General features: G+C 34.5%; 2 protein-coding genes across 6 annotated transcripts; both read left to right on the top strand.

The window, feature by feature from the left end:
* Positions 1-17: 17 nt before the first annotated feature.
* LOC107364864 (ER degradation-enhancing alpha-mannosidase-like protein 1) lies at positions 18-4,674 on the top strand. Of its 5 annotated transcripts, none has more exons than XM_015932305.3 (7): positions 18-198; positions 1,490-1,560; positions 2,382-2,750; positions 2,824-3,463; positions 3,539-3,987; positions 4,072-4,168; positions 4,254-4,674. In XM_015932305.3, exons 2-7 carry the CDS (start codon positions 1,529-1,531, stop codon positions 4,545-4,547), a joined length of 1,881 nt encoding a protein of 626 aa, XP_015787791.1. In that variant the 5' UTR covers positions 18-198; positions 1,490-1,528; the 3' UTR covers positions 4,548-4,674. The 5 variants fall into 5 exon arrangements, with proteins under 5 accessions (XP_015787791.1, XP_015787793.1, XP_089125621.1 ...); XM_089269495.1 differs by lacking the exon at positions 18-198 and adding an exon at positions 1,279-1,314; XM_015932307.3 differs by lacking the exon at positions 1,490-1,560 and having other exon boundaries at positions 28-198.
* Positions 4,675-5,305: 631 nt separating this feature from the next.
* On the top strand, positions 5,306-6,792 carry LOC107364680 (DNA (cytosine-5)-methyltransferase 1-like). Its single transcript, XM_015932105.2, has 3 exons — positions 5,306-6,175; positions 6,268-6,437; positions 6,665-6,792. The coding sequence occupies exons 1-3, from the start codon at positions 5,436-5,438 to the stop codon at positions 6,790-6,792; spliced, it is 1,038 nt and encodes a 345-aa protein (XP_015787591.2). The 5' UTR covers positions 5,306-5,435.
* Positions 6,793-14,093: the final 7,301 nt, after the last annotated feature.

Below are 14,093 nucleotides of genomic sequence, written 5' to 3'. Positions count from 1 at the left end.
TTTGACAAAATTATAACTCCTCCTTTACAACTTCAACAATTTTATTTTCATTTATCCTGAACTCTGTTTCATACTTGTTTTCCCTTCTTTTTCAGAATAACTGACTTGTATTCATATTATTGTACAGTTTTGGTCTCAATCAGGATTTGATTTTAGTCTACTCGAAAAAGTCGCCTGACAACCGATATTAATATGCTCGTAAGTTATCTATCTTAAAATATGTTAACTTTGCTGGCTAAAGGTTATGGTGCCATAGATAAAGCTTGACCAAGTTTTTTCAATGTTGAAAAGACATTTTTATGAAACCAACCATGTGTATCTCATGATTAAAAGCCAACACTTAGCAAAACAGATTAACTAAGTATCGATCTAACCAGATAATAACATAATATTTACATTCATCCTGATTCCCTGTTTTTGGAATCCATCATCATGTTGATTTTAAAGGTTTAGCAAACTTCCAAACGATTTAGTATTTTATTTTAATAGCTCTTATCTGGTTGAATATGGTCTCTTTTACAACAACAAACTATCATTTGATTGTTGAATTGTAACCAGCTATATTGGAATAATTTACAGGTTACATTACTCTTCATAAAGCAAGTAAACAATATTGTTTATCCATGTTGAAGCCCTCTTCCAATCAATAGTTGTTTTAGCAAAGAATCGAGGCCTGTTATTAATCTATATTTTGATCATTATGATATTGCTTTATTAAATTTTGGACCATTTTATGTAAATCAGATAAATAATGAAAAAATAACAGCCATTATCTATCCAAGTTTGTCACCTCATTAAATTTTAATGATAATCGATCTCTAACATTTATATTTGTATACATAGTATCCATAACACTGACCTTTATACTGCGACTGCAATTTAATTTTTTGCCTCGGTAATCCCAACAGTTAAAATTCATTCTTATCTCACAAATCCAGTTCTTGATTGATGTAGGTTGGATTATATGGATCATTCAGATAACAACAAATATTGAAAATTGAACTTCCCTCACTTTTCAGGCTTTTACTAATTCATCATCAACGGCTAATTGAATAACTTGATTTGCATAAATTACAAGAAATATTGTCCATTACCAATCATTAATACTGATTACCATTTTAATCAATAAAACCAATGAAGCAGCCAATTGAAACCAATAGTCTTTGTAGCTGGACCATTGAATATTTTTGTCCACCCCAACAGTCCTTATATTTATCAATGTAAATCTCATTTTCAATCAAGAGTATTGATTGTTGATTTCATTGTCATTTTATATAAATACTGTCTTCATTCAAATTACTATTAACTGTTACTGTGAGTGTTCAATTCATGCTGAACTTGTTTGTTCCTTTTAATTTGAACTGTAGCCTTTTGACAATCATTTCATTTTTCCTTGTTTATCAGGAAATCTTAATGCTTAATAATCATGCTTTCATTTAATCTATCCAACTTGATTTTTTGTTGTTACCTTTATTGGTGCCATTAACAGTCTCCGTTGTTTCATGAGTGTTTGAGACGGTAGGATTCAATGGAGATACTTGACCAAGCCGCTAATAATGGGTATGTTAAAAGCGGTTAACTAATCATTAAATCATCTAACCAAATCTAATTGATTAACTAACCATTCATTGAGTAGTAACCAAATATCCAAACATCCAAATATCACATATCATTACTAGAAGTTGATTTATTATGTCTGTTGCTCTGAATCACCAATAATGTAATTATAATAACTCACTGTAATTTAAACTTGTATCAAAGTCAAGCTTTGTTTATTTGTGTTTTATTTACAAGAAATTTACTTGATGAAATGATTACTTTTATTTAGATTGTTTTAGGTTGCAGTCAACAATTAGATTCAATTGAAATTTATTAAAAAAGACTTAATTGTTAATCTTTGTTAGGTTAATCACAATTGAAAAAAGCGCCTATCACGTGACATTGTTATTGTGTCAGTAAAAAAATGTTCTGTTGGCTGTTATTAATGTGAAAACTCTACCTTTTAGTCAGTATTCACTTGCAATTTTTAAACTTTGTTCAAATATGATTAAGTTGTTTAATAGAAATTGATAATGTAATCCTAATTTTGGTGTTAATCATGCTTTCATGTCTCTCTGTTGGGTCAACTCAACATACGATGGCGTTTGGCTGATATTTGACTTGTTTAACTGATCTTTGACCGAGAGTAAAATGATAAAATAAACGACTTATTGTTTTACCTAAAACCTATCTTTATTTAAGTTAAAATTCCTCTAATCTACAAACATTCATCATCTTTATCACCTTGTTAATCATCTGTTTTTTTTCAAACTCAATTGTTCTATTTTTACATATTTTATGTTCTCACTATAAATCATGGTTATAATAACATCATCGCCAAGTCAAATGGAAGAGGGTAAACCGTTGAAGCTATTAAGCTTAGTTTTGTTGGCCTTACCTTTGATTGTGATACAAGCTTACCAACAAAGGGATCAGCAGTTTAATCAAGTGATCTCAATTGATTATGACAATGTTTCTATTGATCGAACGAATAATCAATGCACTACAAATGGTTTATCAATATTTTTATCTCGACCTGGTATTTATGATAGGAAATATGCTACTTTCTCAGAATCAATGCGTTTAGAGATGCTTCAGAAAACTCGTGAAATGTTCCAATTTGGCTATGATAATTACATGAAACATGCATTCCCGAAGGACGAACTTAATCCAATCCTTTGCACAGGCAGAGGGCCTGATATTTTGAATCCGTAAGTTTTTTTGCAAAGCTTGGCCTATTAGTCATAGAAAGTCAATTTAATGCTGATATTTTTTCATCCACAGATCTAATATCAATATTAATGATGTTCTTGGTAACTATTCCTTAACTCTAGTCGATACCTTGGATACCTTGGCAATAATGGGCAATGTATCTGAGTTTCAGAAAGCTGTTCAACTTGTGATAGATCAAGTTTCATTCGATAAAGATGTGATTGTTCAAGTTTTTGAGGCCAATATTAGATTATTAGGAGGCTTACTTTCAGCTCATTTACTTATTATGGATCCAGAGAAGCCATTTGGACCTATCAGGCCTTTTGGATACAATGGACAATTAATGGAACTTGCTCATGACTTAGCAACTCGCCTTCTCCCTGCCTTTGACAATAGCTCAACTGGATTACCATATCCAAGAGTTAATTTAAGACATGGAGTTCCAAAAAGTCAAGATTGTAATTGGTGTGCCACTCATACATGTACTGCCGGTGCAGGATCTTTACTCTTGGAGTTTGGAATATTAAGTCGTCTATTAGGTGATCCTGTATTTGAAAGTGTTGCTCGAAGAGCGGCCAGAACTCTCTGGTATCGGCGATCAGAAAATACTGGCTTATTAGGTAATGTCATTGACGTAGAGACTGGCGAATGGATTGGTAAAATGAGTGGAGTTGGTGCTGGTCTCGATTCATTTTATGAATACTTGCTAAAGGTAAATTTATTTTCAACCAGTTACATTTAACTGCTTATCAAAGCATAATTAAAACTTAATTCTATTCTGTTACAGTCATACATTGTCTTTGGTAAAGCAGAAGATCTCAGAATGTTTAATGAAAGTTATCGATTGATTAAACGTTATTTACGTCGAGGACGAGATGAATGCAACGAAGGAGTCGGTAATCACCCGGTCTATGTTAATGTTAATATGATCGATGGACGAACCTCAACTCTTTGGATTGATTCATTACAAGCTGCCTTTGCTGGGATACAAGTTCTTAATGGTGATATTGAGGAAGCCATTTGCACTCATGCACTTTATTATGCTATTTGGAAGCGCTTCGATGCCTTACCGGAAAGATTTAACTGGCAACATTCTAGCCCAGATCTCTATTTTTATCCACTACGACCTGAACTTATCGAATCAACCTATTTATTATATCAAGCTACTAAAAATCCTTTCTATCTTCATGTGGGAAGAGATATCCTTTATAGTCTTAACAATCATACTAAAGCCGAGTAAGTTATTTCGCTATCTAAATAATCGAGTCATCGGAATTTCGCCAAAATTAATATTTTCTTCCAATTAATTTTTATTTTTAGATGCGGTTATGCAACAATCCATAATGTTCAAGATAAAAGTCTTGAAGACAGAATGGAAAGTTTTTTCTTGAGCGAGACCTGTAAATATCTTTACCTTGTAAGTAAAAACAAGTTGTTATGATCACAACTAAACTCAATTGATTTTAGATAAATTCTAATAATTTCTATTCTATTTTATCCAGCTTTTTGATGTTGACAATCCTTTGAATAAAGATGCTGCAAAATTTATCTTCAGTACTGAAGGACATATATTTCCAGTTTCATGGAGATATCGTAGGAAAACTTGGAAAGATGACGATTTTGAGGGAGAAAATGAATCAAACTTGTCTTCAGATAAAAAGAGTGATTCAAATCAAGCAGAAACTAATCATTCAACTAAATCATGCCTTAAAATTAACGAAGAGAGACATTACATGTTGCCAATCAAGAATGAATACCTTCACCAAGTTATACATGCCTTGGGTTCAGAAGCCTGACCAAACTGTCCAAAACAATCATGATGTTTTTTTCTTTATCTTTCAAACATGTAAATGTGTTGCTTTATCATGATCAACAACTATGTTTTATTTAACTATTAACAAATATGCATATTTAAATACAAAGTGCATGGAAATTATTTTCAACTTTATTTTCATAGAAACCAGTTACAGCACAAATTCAATGAAAGAAAAGCTTGAAAATATCATTTTTTATAAAATATTGAACTCGTTGATCATTTGACATTACATTTGTAATTTCATTACATTATTTTTTCATTGACTATCGAAGGCAATACAATTTGTATGATATATGTAAGATATAAAATAAAATTAAATCGAATGGGTTACTAATTAAAACAACGAAAGACTCAAATCATCTCGTCAAATCTCGCGTGAAATTAAACAAAGTGTCTCTAAGAATTACATTAAAGTTAATTATCTTGTAGTCACAATAAAATCTATTTTCTATCAAAATTATTATCAGGCCTAATACCGATATTAAAGATTTGATCTTTGATCGATACTTATTTTTTACGGTTAACCTGACCGCTCTGCTTTAAACTTACCTTTAACATTACAAAGTAAGCCACTGTCACTGACCTTGTTTTGATCAATGGAACCTTTGTTACCATATTGTTCCCGTAAAGGTATTGGTTGACATTTTACCTTTAAACGAGGTGACCTTTTGTTCATCTTAAAGCGATGAACTGTTTTCAATGTAAATAATTTCCATCGTATATTTGAAATACCTTTTCTCGGTGATTTGTTGTAATACTTCAACTATTTAAAATAATATTAAAATATAATTTAGTTTAATATATTGTCTGAATTATTTCTTTACCCAAAGTCACTGGGATTTGTAAATATTTGAAGACCATCCATGTTATGGCTGCATCATCCAGAAAACGACAACTTTCTCAAGATCTTGTAATTTGTGATCAGTGTGGACAACCGGTTGATAAATGTGTATTACATGATGATAATAGTGACTATTTAGAAGAGGCAATTGCCTTATCCGACTCTAGATTAACGAAATTTTTTGAGGGCCAACAATGTGAGGAGTCATTGGAATTGAATATAACTAACTATTGTCTGTATGATGAAAATGGCCACTTTATCTCAATTGATTCTGGTCTAATTGAATCAGATAAAGCTGTTTATATGAAAGGGTATTTGAAACCTCTAACAGATCTGGAGGATGATTTGAGTCAATCTGTTCCAGCACGAGATATTGGACCGATTGAACAATGGTGGATCTCTGGTTTTGACGGAGGCGAACGAGTTTTAATTGGTGTTCAATCATCAATTTGTTGTTACAATTTGTTAACTCCTCATCTTAAGTATAAAGCAATTTGTGAAAGCTTGGAATTTAAAATAACGTTAACCAAATATATCATTGAATGGATTGAATCTTCACCGCAATCAACTTGTTCCCAATTGCTGCATAATTTAACAGTCAAGTGTCCAAATCTCGAGCTATCTCGATTATATCAAAGTTTACCATTTATAGTTGATCAAATCCTCAGCTATGATGAAGCTGGAACATCAAGTGATCTTAAAATTCTTGAAACTCCATGCATAAGACAGTTAATTGAAACAGCATCACAAGGATCTTTAAAGTTAAGGTCAGCAATCTCTAAGAAAGTCTTCTGGTTAAAACGATACTTATGTTGATCTAAAACCAATAAAATCTAACAAATGCTTTAACTTTTCACAGAACGAAATCTGCTGGTAAATCGACTCAACAGGCCGGGCCATCGAGAAACATCATTCGTCGTGGTGCTCGTAAAGGAATGAACAGAGACTCTTATGCTACTTGTACCGAGCTTGTGGCTACATTTTTCGAGAAACAGTTTAAAGGTGCATTGAATACAACACAAGATGCAAGTAAATCAAAATCAATTTACAAACAACTTGGAAGTCGAGGTTACGGAAAAGCCAAGATCAATTTAATGGCAACTAAAATCATTTGGACCAGCAAAGCAAAGCATAAAGATCCTTTTTCAAAAAGGATTTATTATGAGTCTACCAGAATCAATGGGATTGAGGTAAATCTTTAGTTTTTAATTTTCAACTTTAGTGGTTCTAATTTACAATGTTTCAGCTTTATTTAGGCGACTTTGTTACCTTGGCTAGAAATAAAAGAAGTGAACATGAAGATAACACCGGAATTGGACGGCTCATTGGATTATTCGAGACTCATGATGGACAGAAGTTTGCTCACATCGATTTCCTTTGGTAAATACATCACAACTTGTTACTAAAAAGACACAAGCAACACAATTGTTGCATTTATGCACAAATTGACACGAACACTGAAATCAAATGGGCAAAAACAGGTAAAAACAATTTTCTTTCACGTTTGGACTCTGTAAGTTTGTTAAGACATAAAAACAGAATCTATTTGTGCTATCAAAAAGTTTCTCCGATCAATAGTTCTCGAGAAAATCGAGTTCGCGGCTAAAATTTCGATCGCGTTTTGTGCAACAATGGAAGCAGTTTTTTTTCATTAAACTCATTTTCCTGATGTGATTTTTGATAAGCAACCAGAAAGTGGCTTTTATTGCATGAAATAAAGTTCTCTGTCTCTTTAAAACAGATCAGTTCGATTTTAGGTTTAACAGAACTCTCTCTGTGACCGTAAGAATCAATGAGCTGAAACTTATTATTTGTTCAGGGCAATTGTTGCCATAGGTCATGACTTGAATACTTTTTCCAATTTACCAACCGTTCTCTTGATTTTGGCCTTTGGCCGTAAAACTTTGAACATCAATATTTCGAGAATGGTTGCACGGACAATCATTATTCTTTGGCTAATCATTAGATTTTGTTATGGGTTATAACAATATATGATCGAATATCGAAGAAAATCTGAGCTAATTTATTTAATAATCAATATTCTTCTAACAAATCAGAAGTAAACAATTACTTTTGTAAATCAAGAACCAAATCTGACAGTAAAGTAATAAAATGCTATTACTTTTTTTGCAGGATCTTGATTGATCTGATATTTCAGTATACCAAAGTTCATAATAAAATCTAGTGATTGTCTAAACAATGATGCTTGTCCGTACAACCATTCTCGAAATATCGATATCGATAAGTTTACAGGTAAATGTCCAAAATCGAGAGAACTGTCGCTAAATCAAAAAAATTATTCACGTTATGATTTGCAACAACAATATCCACACACGCCAAATAAGTTTCAGCTCTCTAATTCTTAAGGTCACAGAAATAGTTCGGTTTAACTGAAAATCGAACTGATCTGTTTTACAAGAAACATAAAGTTATATTTTTCAATGTAAGTTCATTTTCTGGTTGATTATAAAAAGTTACGTCAGGAAAATGAGTGTCATGAAAAAATATGCTTTAATAAATTGTTGTAAGATTTAAGATTCGCGCTTATTGAGGATGGCAACCCGGTTGCCATCAATAGCTGTTGCTACTGGAAATACTCGGTATTTCCTTATTCTAAAAAGTATTTCCTTTAAATGTATTTCCTTTATAATTTGTATAAATAGTGAATCTAAATTGTAATTAATTAAGCTTCTGTGATTGCTGACCTTTGGTTAAGTAAAAGATATTTTGTGATTAATCAAGTGTGTCTAAAAGCTTCATTAGGTTCCGAGAACCTTCTCATCGGTTAAGAGTATTCCGGGAATACTCAGTGTTCCAACTTGGTTGGAAGATTCTATTGTTGAATCATTGTGTTTCAATAGTCTTGGACTATTAGTGTAATTGTTATACTTGTGAGTTATTGTTATAGCTACATTGGTTCAAGTTCTGAACTTATATTCAACCGAGTTGAATTGTGAGTAAAATTGACTCAACCGGGTTGAGTCAGGAATAGAGATTCTAAGGCTATAAAGCTGAGGCTTTGGAAATATAGCTTAGACATTAGTGTTTCAGGCTTGGAGCCATTAGTTATACAACATTTGGTGGAGATGAAGTTCGATTTTGGTTTTCTTTTGTGAATAGCGAGTTATCCTGTTATTTCGTTGGTGTTTTGTTCTAAGTGTGGGGGAATTGGTGAATTAGAAATAGAATTCCGAGAATTCTTTGCTGTTAGCTTCGATGGGTGATACTGACAATAGGCCACCGCCACAGACCCTATCAGAACAAATGAATTTCCTGATTACAAAATTTATGGAACATACGAAAGAGTACACATCGTTTAAGGACCAGATTGTTGAAGCTCAGAAACAAAATATAATGGAGATAAGAGATATCCGGACAATAATAGGTGATCATGCAACTTTGATTCATCGACTTAGGTTGAGTGAAGCTGGGAAAAGCAACTCTGAAGCTGTTCAATCGGAAGCTACTGTGACAGATCTACTCGATACGACAGCGAATGCGACGAACTTAACAGCAACGGAACAATCTACGTCTAGAGAATCGGATTCTCGTAAGTCAAGATTTCAGTTTCATTCTTTTCTTGATAACTTACCGAACACTGAAAATGAGAGAGTAAGACCTGCCATTATCAAGCCTGCACCTTTGCCTACGTTCAATGGAGAACATGAGAAAGCTAGAAGCTGGTTGAGAGCCTATGAAGAAGCTGCTGCTTTAAATTATTGGACGGAAGCTGAATTAATTAGGGGAGTTGGTGCATGCATGAAAGGTCCTGCGTCGACATGGTATTGGTACTCGTATGGTCCCAAATATTTTGAAAAGGGGTTTACATGGACGACCTTCAAAGAGCAATTCTTGAAAACTTATCATAAAGCTGGAGATAGACATTTGGCATTTCTGAGGATGATGAACCGGGTTCAACAAAAAGACGAAAGGATATCTTTGTATTACTTTCAAATGTTATCATTGTGTATGGACTATGATCCTGATATGTCACAAGATGAGATCATCGATAGTGTACTAAGAGGTTTAGAGCCCGGTATGAAAAATATTATTGCAACTGGTTTGCGTGGTAATAGGACATTGGAAGCCCTCGAAGAACTCATTGATATTAATGATACGGTCAATGAGAAGCTGAACCCTGAGTTAGCTTCATTTGTCAAACCTAAGAAAATTGAGAAGCCTGATGTAAAACCAAACCAGAAAACGCCATCACAACCTGAAAAGAAATCTCCTGAAGAAAAACGTAAGCCATTTTTCAGAAGACGCGATCCAACGAATGTGACTTGTTATAATTGTATGAAGACTGGTCATTACCAGCGAAATTGTCCTGATACATACGATGCTGCGAAAGCAAGGGCAAACGCTTTGCAATTAAAAGGACAAAGAAACGCTGTGGTTAATGCAGCTAATGTTGGGGATGTTCAGGGAACAACCGATACTCCGGGAGTATCCACTGGTGATGTTCCGGGAACATCAGGTATTCCGAGAATACCAAGTGAAAATACGGATTCTCAGAATCCAGGAGAAGTTGATGTGTTGCGAACTTTCAAGGATGATTGGGAAACGATTTCCCGAGAAATAACCATTCATTCTAATGATGTTGCTAACCCGCCGATAACACTTTTCAACTTCATTGGAGAAGTTTCTTTGCCGTCATTACTTATTGAGATTAATGAGCAAAGAACGAGTGCATTAATTGATACCGGAGCGAGAGTATCATTAATGAGTGACGAATTTCGAATTCGTTGTGGATTGGAATTAAAGCCATGGAACTTTGGCATGCTGACAATGGCAGATACAAGGCCATGTATGCCGCATGGTTACACTGAATGTAGGATGTTTATGGATAAACATATCATTCCAATACGGTTTATTGTAATGAAGAAGTTGACGATGGACGTTCTTTTGGGTGCAGATTTCTGTATACGCCATCATATTACATTAGCGTTTGGAGAAAAGAAAGTGATTAATTTATGTAAACCACATTCAGATGTAGTGAAAACGAGGAGACGAATTAACAGTGAATTTGTATTCGATCCCATTGCAAAAAGAGTTGTTCATAAAAGCAGATTAAGTAGTATTCCGTCAAGCATTCCGAATGCAAATACTAATGAACTCTCTATTGCAACAGTTGATTTAAATGAATTTGAAGATATATTCAGTAAGGCATCAAATGATGTCGGATGCATCCCGGATGCAGTACATTCAATTGATACTGGAGATCATCCACCGATCTATCAAAAGTATTACCCGATCGCAATGTCAGAAAGAGTTGCAGTCGATAAACTTTTGACTGATATGTTAAAAGATGGAATTGCCATACCCAGTGAAAGTACATGGGCAAGTCCAATTGTATTAGTTGGCAAAAAGAATGGTCAAACAAGATTTTGCGTCGATTACCGTAAATTAAATGAGATTACGGCCCTTGATCCCTATCCCATTCCAAAAATTGAAGATGCTTTGGACTCGTTGGAGGGATGCGTTTTGTTCTCGTCGTTGGATGTTGCAGCAATGTATTGGCACATCAAGATGAATCCTGTGGACCAATGTAAAACTGCTTTTGTGGTTCCACAAGGCTTGTTTGAATTCACTAGAATGCCTTTTGGGTTAAAGAATGCACCAGCTACCGCTGTCCGTACGATGAACCGAGTTCTCGCGGGACTAAATTACATTTCCTGTTATATCTATTTTGATGATATTCTGATATTTGGTAAGTCAGAAGAAGAACATGATTCTAATTTGGTTAAAGTATTGGAACGACTGAGAAAGTTTAACGTTAAATTAAGAAAAGAGAAATGCTCGTTCAATTGTGAAAGCATAGATTATCTTGGATATCATGTTGGGAAAAATGGTATTTCCCCGAGTCAAGCAAACATTGAAACTGTTCTCAGGTTCCCGGAACCTTGTTCGTGTAAGGATATAAGGAAATTTCTTGGTTTGTGCAGTTATTTTCGAAGGTTCATTCCGAAATTTAGTGAAGTCGCCAGACCATTAATGATAATGTTAAGAAAGAATGCCAAGTTTGTATGGAGTGATAGAGAGAGAGAAGTCTATGAGAAACTCAAGAAAATTATCACTTGCAAACCTGTTCTTGCATGTTTCCAGAATGATGGGAAAATTGAAATTCATACTGATGCATGTGATTATGGCATTGGTGCTGTAATGTATCAGAGTCAGTCTGATGGAGAGCTGAAGCCTGTTTGTTACATTTCCCGAACGCTGAATCCAGCAGAAAAGAATTATGGCGTAACCGAAAAAGAGTGTTTGGCTATTGTTTGGGCCTTACAAAAGCTTCGCCATTATTTGTTTGGGAGAGTTTTCGTCGTTGTCACTGACCATTGTGGACTTTGTTGGTTTACATCGTCAAAGAGATTGACACCGAGATTAATGAGATGGGCAATTAAATTGCAAGAATTCAACTTCATAGTGAAATACAAAAGTGGAAAACTGCATGGAGATGCAGATTGTATTTCTCGTTATCCTTTGAAAGCTAACGAAAATGATGAAGAAGAAGAAATAAATCTTCCCGGAAGATTGAATTCTAATGGAAAAGATCAATTGAAGATTTGCTACATTGAACCAGTTGAGAGATTTAAAGATCTTCAAAAGAAAGATGAATATTGCTTGAAGATCCGGGATCTTCTGTGTTCAACCGAGTTGAGCAAAAGAGCTAAATGTAGATTGAATAAAAAGTTTGTTGTCCTACAGCAAACTTTGTTTTTCAAGAGAGGGAAGGAATTGGTTCCTGTTATCCCGAAAGAAATGAGAGTTTCTTTAGTGAAAGATGCTCATGAAGAGGGACATCTTGGAATGAATAAATGTCTCGAAAAATTGAAATGTAGAGCATACTGGCCTGGTATGGCTCAAGATCTGTGCGATTGTATTCGTAGTTGTGGAAAATGCCAGAAGAGAAAGCCTTATCCAACAACTAACCAAGGTTTGATGATACCAATAAAAGTTCCTAAACATGCATTTACAGATATAAGTCTGGATATTTTGGAACTGCCGAAATCTAAAAATGAATTCAAGTATTGCATTGTAATCAACGATAGACTAACAAAGTTTGCAGTAGCTTCTGCAGTTAGTTCAACAGAAAGTGAAAAAGTGATCAGTGCATTGTATGATGATTGGATTCTAAGATTCGGAGTTCCCGGAACTCTTTTGACGGATCGAGGGACAAATTTGATGTCTGAAGAATTCACAAACTTTTTGAAGAGCTTTGGAATCAAACATTTGCCGACCTCTGCGTATCATCCTCAAAGTGATGGACAAACGGAAAGATTCAATTCTTACCTTGGTATCAGTTTGTGTATTTATTGTGATAATAATCCTAATGAATGGGATAAGTTTTTGCAAGAAGTCGTTTTTGCATATAATGTGACACCGCACAGAGTCACTAAGTTTTCGCCGTTTTATTTGTGTCATGGCGTGGAAGCCCGGCTTCCTTGGGAATCGAGAAGTGGATTGCCTGTCGAGTGGAATAAAGTCGAAACTCGAGAAGAAGCATTGATTAAAGCAAGGCAAATGGCTCAGGAAAATATTTCCATATCTCAAGGAAAATCTAAAGAGTTGTATGATAAGTCGCACAAGGAAACCGAGTTTCCTCTGAATTCATTGGTGCTGCTAAAACAACCTTTATTGGTAAAGGGCAAGAATAAGAAGTTCATGAATCGATTTCGTGGACCTTACCGAATTGTGAAACGTATTAACCCGGTTAATTACGAATTGATTAACCTGAAAGGGCCGATAAAGAAAGAGATTGTGCATGTCTCTAGATTGAGACCATTTCATGGAGAAAATGTTTCTCATTCCCGGAATGAGAAAAACCATGAAGATGATGATGAAGTTATGGAGTTGTTGGGTTTAAATTAATTGTCAAAAACTCAATCAATTCATTTTTGTAAATATTAACTTAATTTGATACATTGAATTAACAATCGATTAATTGGTCAAGGGTGTCAAGGAAACCCCTTGCGTTGTTACCCTCGTTGCGAAGGAAATGGAAGTGGAGAATATTCTCTTTGGAGAAACCATTGTTTTAAGTTCACTTCTCATTTTTAATTTGGGTTTTATTTCTTTTGGTGTTAATTTTTAGTTTTTTTGGTGTTTAATTGTGTTTCGGAAAGACATCATCTTGTGTTCTGGGAACACTCTTGTATTCTGGGAATACATTGTCTTTGTAAGACTTATTATAGTCGAGATTTGGAACCGAGTTCCAACAACAACTTTAAGTCAAGACTTTTGTGTTCTTCTTTTGTATTCTGAGAATACATTTCGTTATTACATTGGGTAATTTTATGATCAATTTGAACCGAGTTCAAACTGTTAAGAGAAAAGAAAAATGGATTTTGATGATGATGATGATGTTCAATGGATTCCAAATGATTATGCTGTACCTGGACCCTCAGGATTGCAGGAAATCATCTTTGATTCACAACTCTCTGATGCTGATGGACAACCATTACCGGTGGGAACTGTGATTGGCAGGTATACGATGATTGGACCTGGAGGTCGACCTGTACCAATAGCACCCTTAAACGACGCTGTTCAAGTCAATGATAGTTCAGAGGAAGAAAATTTTTACGCCATCGATCAAAGTCAGATAGTGAATGCGGAAAGTGCTGAAGAATATTTTTGTCAAATGTGTTATCAGCTTTGCATTGATCCTGTGATCCATGGAACGTC

This window comes from Tetranychus urticae, chromosome 3 (assembly GCF_039701765.1).
Source record: "Tetranychus urticae isolate SD_2017Ah chromosome 3, NJAU_TeUrti_SD_1.0, whole genome shotgun sequence".
NCBI classification, from domain to species: domain Eukaryota; kingdom Metazoa; phylum Arthropoda; class Arachnida; order Trombidiformes; family Tetranychidae; genus Tetranychus; species Tetranychus urticae.
This window is presented reverse-complemented; position numbering and strand designations above follow the sequence as displayed.

Bases quoted from the DNA above. Each gene is read 5' to 3' on its own strand.
- LOC107364680 (XM_015932105.2), top strand. From the start codon at position 5,436: ATGGCTGCATCATCCAGAAAACGACAACTTTCTCAAGATCTTGTAATT. The intron at 6,176-6,267 runs GTCAGCAATCTC...AACTTTTCACAG, and splicing joins CAAGGATCTTTAAAGTTAAG to AACGAAATCTGCTGGTAAAT. The intron at 6,438-6,664 runs GTAAATCAAAAT...AGCTTTATTTAG, and splicing joins GAATACAACACAAGATGCAA to GCGACTTTGTTACCTTGGCT.
- LOC107364864 (XM_015932305.3), top strand. From the start codon at position 1,529: ATGGAGATACTTGACCAAGCCGCTAATAATGG. The intron at 3,988-4,071 runs GTAAGTTATTTC...TTTTATTTTTAG, and splicing joins AACAATCATACTAAAGCCGA to ATGCGGTTATGCAACAATCC. The intron at 4,169-4,253 runs GTAAGTAAAAAC...TATTTTATCCAG, and splicing joins CCTGTAAATATCTTTACCTT to CTTTTTGATGTTGACAATCC.